This window comes from Alosa sapidissima, chromosome 16 (assembly GCF_018492685.1).
Source record: "Alosa sapidissima isolate fAloSap1 chromosome 16, fAloSap1.pri, whole genome shotgun sequence".
Classification (NCBI taxonomy): domain Eukaryota; kingdom Metazoa; phylum Chordata; class Actinopteri; order Clupeiformes; family Clupeidae; genus Alosa; species Alosa sapidissima.
Genome location: NC_055972.1, coordinates 11,130,323 through 11,136,322, shown reverse-complemented (window position 1 = coordinate 11,136,322; position 6,000 = coordinate 11,130,323). Strand labels below are relative to the sequence as shown.

The 6,000-nt window shown below is 44.9% G+C and overlaps 1 protein-coding gene across 2 annotated transcripts; it reads right to left on the bottom strand.

Annotated features, from left to right (window-relative positions):
• Positions 1–742: 742 nt before the first annotated feature.
• si:ch73-52p7.1 (uncharacterized protein LOC100321084 homolog) lies at positions 743–5,035 on the bottom strand. Of its 2 annotated transcripts, none has more exons than XM_042066587.1 (2): positions 4,932–5,035; positions 743–2,317 (listed from the first exon to the last, which is right to left on the bottom strand). In XM_042066587.1, exon 2 carries the CDS (start codon positions 1,787–1,789, stop codon positions 1,112–1,114), a length of 678 nt encoding a protein of 225 aa, XP_041922521.1. In that variant the 5' UTR covers positions 1,790–2,317; positions 4,932–5,035; the 3' UTR covers positions 743–1,111. The 2 variants fall into 2 exon arrangements, with proteins under 2 accessions (XP_041922521.1, XP_041922522.1); XM_042066588.1 differs by lacking the exon at positions 4,932–5,035 and adding an exon at positions 3,607–4,917.
• Positions 5,036–6,000: the final 965 nt, after the last annotated feature.

Here is a 6,000-nt window from a genome sequence, read left to right as displayed (position 1 = left end):
TTTTGGCCTATAGTTCTCACAGTACCCTGTCAGCTACACTGAGGAGTCTATGTCATTCTCCGACTCTGCTGGGACAGAGCTGGCATAAGCGCCTGTCTTCGGTGGCTCACTGGCACAGTGGGCATCACACATGGTCTGAAAGGCCACACACTGGCCCCATGCCAGCTGGGCACAGAGCACAGGACCCATCTGCGCACCGCAGCGTTGACTTCCTGCCAGTGAGTACAGGAGAGCATGCATGTCAGTAGATCAGTTGTCTGCCATTTTTACCTAATTATTAAATTACTTTTTGTTCATTTGTTTTAAGAAATACTCAATAAGAAAACTTTTTGGCTCAACTAGTCAGTGAGTGTCAAACAATTTTACAAAAGCGTTTTTGCTGGAGCTCAGATGCCCATTTCATTAGTATTAGAACTGCATTATGACAGGAAATTTCAAACCTCCCCAACTGTACACCACAAAACAATTGAACCCAACTGTACACCACAAAACAAACCCAGCTATCACTAGTGGCACTTTTGATATGCTGATGACGTAGAAAATCAATAGTAGATTTTAAATCCTGTGCTTGGAGCAGAGGCAAATAGAAGAGCAGCCAGGGTTTGGAAGCAGGATTAGGAGCCCCTGTATATTATGGTACTGCACTCCATGTCTCTGAACCGGAGTAATATACTATAGGCAGGAGAGTTCAGTGAGTGATGACATGGGCTGAGGTTATGTCATTTTAATTCTTCTGCACCATTGGACTAAGATTTAATCAAACCCTGGCATTCCCTCAATACATTTTTGGTCCAGATGGCTTAACAATCTCCCAAGAAATGCCTGTACAGTTCACATCTGCAGCTGTAATTTCTAACACAGTTTAGCCTCACTGTTCATGGAGAAAACGGCTCTTAATATTGCTAAACAAATACATTCACATCTCATAACGAAATCATTTTCTTGTATGTTTAAAGTGTTTATTAGTGCTGGCTTAGTCAAATAGCTCCCAATCAATCATACATTCATAAAAGAAAAAAAAAACTCTACAATTGTGTCACAACCCAATTTTTACAATTCTTTCTGTACCAATACTTTACAATCCTTTTTCCGCCATTGTGTTTGGCATCGCTCAATAGAGGAAGGTCACAAATATGCTGGAACTGTCCGGGAGTTCGCGGGGCAGCGTGTGCAGGTTGGGGAAGGGCAGGAGCCCGTTGGCGTCCAGGCCGGTGCGCACCGTGTAGGCTTTGAGCCTGAGCTCCCCTGCCAGCGCGGCCGTGTTGATGACGGCGATGCGGGCCTCCTCGTGGTGTGCCGCGCCCATCTCCCTTCCCAGGTACATCTCCTGACTGGAGCCGAGCCGGCAGAGCCACACCGTCAGCTGCTCCAGCCTCTGCACCACAAAGTGCTCGGGAGACGCACCGGCGGAGACGGTAGAGGCAGCCACGCTGCTTGGCACCGCAGCCGTGGCGGAGCACCTGACCAGCGACAGGTGGCGCACCTCCGCGTTGTCTAGATAGAGGGCGACGTTGGGCGGCGAAGAGTACCAGACGGAGAGCCGGCGCCGCTGCACCAGGCCCTTGCCCTCGGCCCGCTGCAGCCAGGAGAGCGGGAGGTCCTTGCAGACGCACTCGGCGACGCCGTGGAGTGGACTGCAGGGGGGCAGCTCACGCTCGCACACGCAGGTGCGCAGGCCGTGGTCCGTCACGTGTGCCACGTGGAAATCGCCACGCAAAGGCCCAGGGGCTACCGTCAACCAGAACAGGCAGGAAAGGACTGCACGCTTACACACACCCAGGAGAGTCATGGTGACCTGGTGGCTAGCCTCAGATTGGAGGTGCTGAGGCAAACAGGCTTGCAGGCTTATTCTGAGACATGGATTCAGACTGTGTGTGTGTGTGTGTGTGTGTGTGTGTGTGTGTGTGTGTGTGTGAGAGAGAGAATGTATGTGTTTCTGAAAAAGTACCAACACAGTTTATAACAAACAGAAAGAAGCAAGAAAGACAGACAGAAAGAAAGAACAAAAAACCAAGCAGTCTTCAGTGCTCTGAAGTCAGGCCAAGATGGCTCCTCTGATCCCCCTCCGAAATGGAGGATCTAGTTCCCTCTGTAAGGTGCAGAGGAGGTCCGGCGACAGAGGCATCCAAGAGCTGCGCCGCCAGCAGTTGTGAAACGAAGTCAGGGCCTCAAATCACACAACGTGCCTGGGCAGCTTGTGGTCGTGTCCAGTGTTGAGGTCACGCCACACCATGGGTTTCCTGTGCTCTCCCCCATCAGATGGGGAGATTTATGTTGGCCGCAAAATCTCCGCTCGGTTGCGTTCGAGAGGTCAACTCTGCAGGAGGAGAGAGGGAGACGCAGGGGAGGACAAGGAGAGGAGATGAGGTTGGAGGAGGAGGAGAGAAAACACAGGAGAAAGGAGAAATGGATGTGTGGGTTTTACAAGAGGAAAGAGAGGAAGAAAAAGAGGGAAAAAGAGAGGCGCAAGCGAGAACAGATGAGTAGAAAACCGAGGAGAAAAAAAGAGGGAAGACGACGGAGGGGGAGAGGAATGCAGAAGAGGGAGAAGAGATTAGAGGAGCATATGAGACACAAATGAGCAAAACAAGAGTAAAGCAAAAGTGTACAGGGACGGAACAGAGGAAGAAGAGGAGAGGACAGAGGAATGGGAGTGGAGAGAAAGGAGTGGTGGAAGTGATAAAAAAGAGAGAGAGGGAGATGACAGGAATGGATCAAGTCAATGAGATGAGAGAGCAGAATAGAGGAGAGAACACCCATAGAGGAGAGAGGTAAAGAGAAAGAGAAGAGAGGACACAAAAGGAGGAGGATGGAGAAAAGTAGAAATGAAGAGAATAAAGAAGCAGTGGAAAAGTATTTATAGCAAACTGAAAACTCAATCAAACATTTGGAAAAGTATTTATAGCAAACTGAAAACTCAATCAAACATTCTGAAAAATGCCAGGGGCATTCATACATTTTCTCCCTCGAGCTCAGTTACATTGTTTATATTCATTTTGAGATTCCACCGTTCTTTACAAACTCTGGATGGGAAGTTACTAAAATGGGAGACAGATTCACTCATGATTGGGTGAAATTCTGTCATGCACAGTCAAATGAGGTTTGGATTGATTGCACTGAATAATATTGTACTCAGCAAATAAATAAATGTAAACTTATTTGTCAAGGTTCCAAACTAAGTAAGTTAGGTTTTGTGAGGCCATTCGTACTTCCACATAAAATATTTTAACAGCTGGAGCGTTTAGTGAGTGGCAGTCCAGAGCAGTGCATGCCAGTGTTCTTTCTTGACTGTTCCCTCACTTTCGGTGAGAGGAGAGGGCCAGTATATGTTACATAACTGTGACATGCTTTTCCTGTGTGTATGTGTGCCTGTGTGCGTGTGTGTATGTGTGTGTGCACACATGTGAACAAGTGTATGTGTGCCTATTTATGCATGTATGCCAGTGTGCCTTTACCTGTGTGTGTGTGTGTGTGTGTGTGTGTGTGTGTGTCGGTGTGTGTGTGTGTGGGTGAGTGTGTGTGTGTGTGTGTGTGTCTGTGTGTGTCGGTGTGTGTGTGTGTGTGTGTGTGTGTGTTAGTGATGACTTGCTAGCAACCAGTGTTTACAGTGTTTATCCCCTGATGGGTCCTGCCATGTTCGATCCCTCCAGCTGTCCTGCATTAGATCCCATGACTCAGATCTGGGCGTGTCATTTTGGCCCGTGCTGGCCAGCAAAGCTGCATGGTTTCGGTTGCTACAGCATTCCCTCTGTCTGCTAAGGATCGCTCATATACACACATTCTGTACATAAACACACACACGCACACACACACACACACATTTTTGGATAGACAGATAAATAGAAAGACTTGTTTTCCTCAACATCAGTCCTCCAGCAGTGGCACACAAGTGATGCCATCTTGAAACTATTTATAACCTACACAATGTATCATCTAAATGTGTGTGCATTATTCAACCCATCATGACTTGTACATTTCACTTGTCAAAGTTTCTATCGGAGAATTAAAGTAGCCTCGCCTAGGCCTATAAGCTCATACTTTAAGAAACTAAACCACAAACCCCTTTTAAGTTTATAGGTCTTTTGGGTCATTACATAAACAAGCTTCACACACGAACTGAACTGTTATTCCGTCATTTCCCACAAATGACCACCGCATGGTCCTTTTGCCAAGCCAGTCAAAACACTCCAAATGGACAGAACATCGTAGGTCAATTAAGGTCAACCCCAAAAAAATTTGGCAATCGACAGAATGGAAAAGAAATCTTTGCTAAGAGTTGCTGAACTGTCTGTGGTAGCATTGGCACGCCACTGTGTTTGCTGCAGACAGGCCGATAGGGGAAAGGCTGCAGCTGCAGCTGCAACCACCAGTACAACTATTGCTGAGTCTACTGAAACGCCTATGCCAAAAATGTAAACCCTATTAGTAAATATGAGCGCTGACGAATATAACAACAGTTTCTAGACACTGGTCTGACGGTGCAGCCAAGGCTCAGTTTGAAAAAACTCTTCTGCACCATGGTTAAATTTCCCCAAAAAAGGCAATGGGCAAACAAGGACATCGGTGGGAAAGTGTTAGTCACTCAAGTTCGTCTAGACAGAGCTCTTGACTTTGGAGTTTACTAGGAGCACCACGGATAAGGAATGCCTCCCTTGTCAAAATTACAACAAGATCGAACGGATTAAGTGTAATGGAACAAGTAGCCTAAGATGGACAAACAAGAACACTGTCTTGAATATGGCAGTAGAACAATTTATGAGCTTGGCATGTTACATTTCTTTTTAAAGACTAGCTACCACATCTTTGATTGTATTGCGACAACAGCGCCTCCGAAATAGTACTACTTTTAAGGATTTATTTTCTATAAAAATCGTTAGTCCATCAATATTACTAACAATATGTCGAGAGAAGAGGAGAGAGAATGTTCTTACCACCCGATCCTATCCAGCGCGAAATGGGAGTGAGCGGATGCAAGCAGCGCGTGAGGAGTTTTGACAGTGCAGCTCCTCAGACTGAAGGAATGGAACCACATATCCCAGAAACCCGTGTCCTTAAGACTATTTCAGTAAAAATTGGTTTGCTCCAAAGACAGACACAGACTTTGACCTTGCTTTAAGACGTTCAAGAGCACTGTATCACTTTTTAAAGCAGGGCTGGCTCTATGCAGGGTGGGCTAAACAAAAAAAAGTATTTTTTTGTCAGCATACAGTTTTTTTTTTTTTTTTGTTCAGTTTTCTGCGTGATGTGGAGCCTAATAACCCAGCTTGGATGTAGATGTGGTGTTGAGTGTAATGGTCAACAGCTGGTACATAGCTGTGCCCAGTGGTGGGCCAGACCAATTTTGCTATCTGATCTGTGTCAAATCAGATAAGGCTGTTGCTGCACCGTCTCAGATTTTGTACAAACCTTGTCTATATCTGAAATTACCTCAGTTTTACAGCCTGAAAATCACATTGTCTGGTAAGCAATGTTTGGGCATTAATATAATGCCCTAGATTAATGTATAATTAACAAATTAATATAAGGCCCGAGATTAATAGATTAATGTATGAATAACTAATTAATATAAGGCCCTAGATTTGGAAAAAAGTGCAAAAAGTGTGACATTAAGGGTAGTATAAACTTGTATTTGTGTGCATTTGTTATCAATCATTGTTTTTCTTTTCTCTACATATTATTTCATTAATGTTGTATCAATATTTGAGCTCTCCACATATAATGGGCTTGAAGATTTTAAAGATTAAACAAGGGAAGGTTGTGTTTTTCGATCATTTTCATAGGATTAAAATGATATGTGGGGTAGCTTGTAGGCACTTGAAAATCTATGTGAAAGTATCAGTGTATGGCCATTTAGTGTACAAAGTGCCCATGTTGTACCATAGATAAATAAATTGAGTCAAAATCATTGTTTTGCCCCAGGGCCAAGAATGAAAACTGATAAGTATACAGTGTAACCAAGTGTATTTATGCATGAATGAAACATGGTACATCATTGCCACT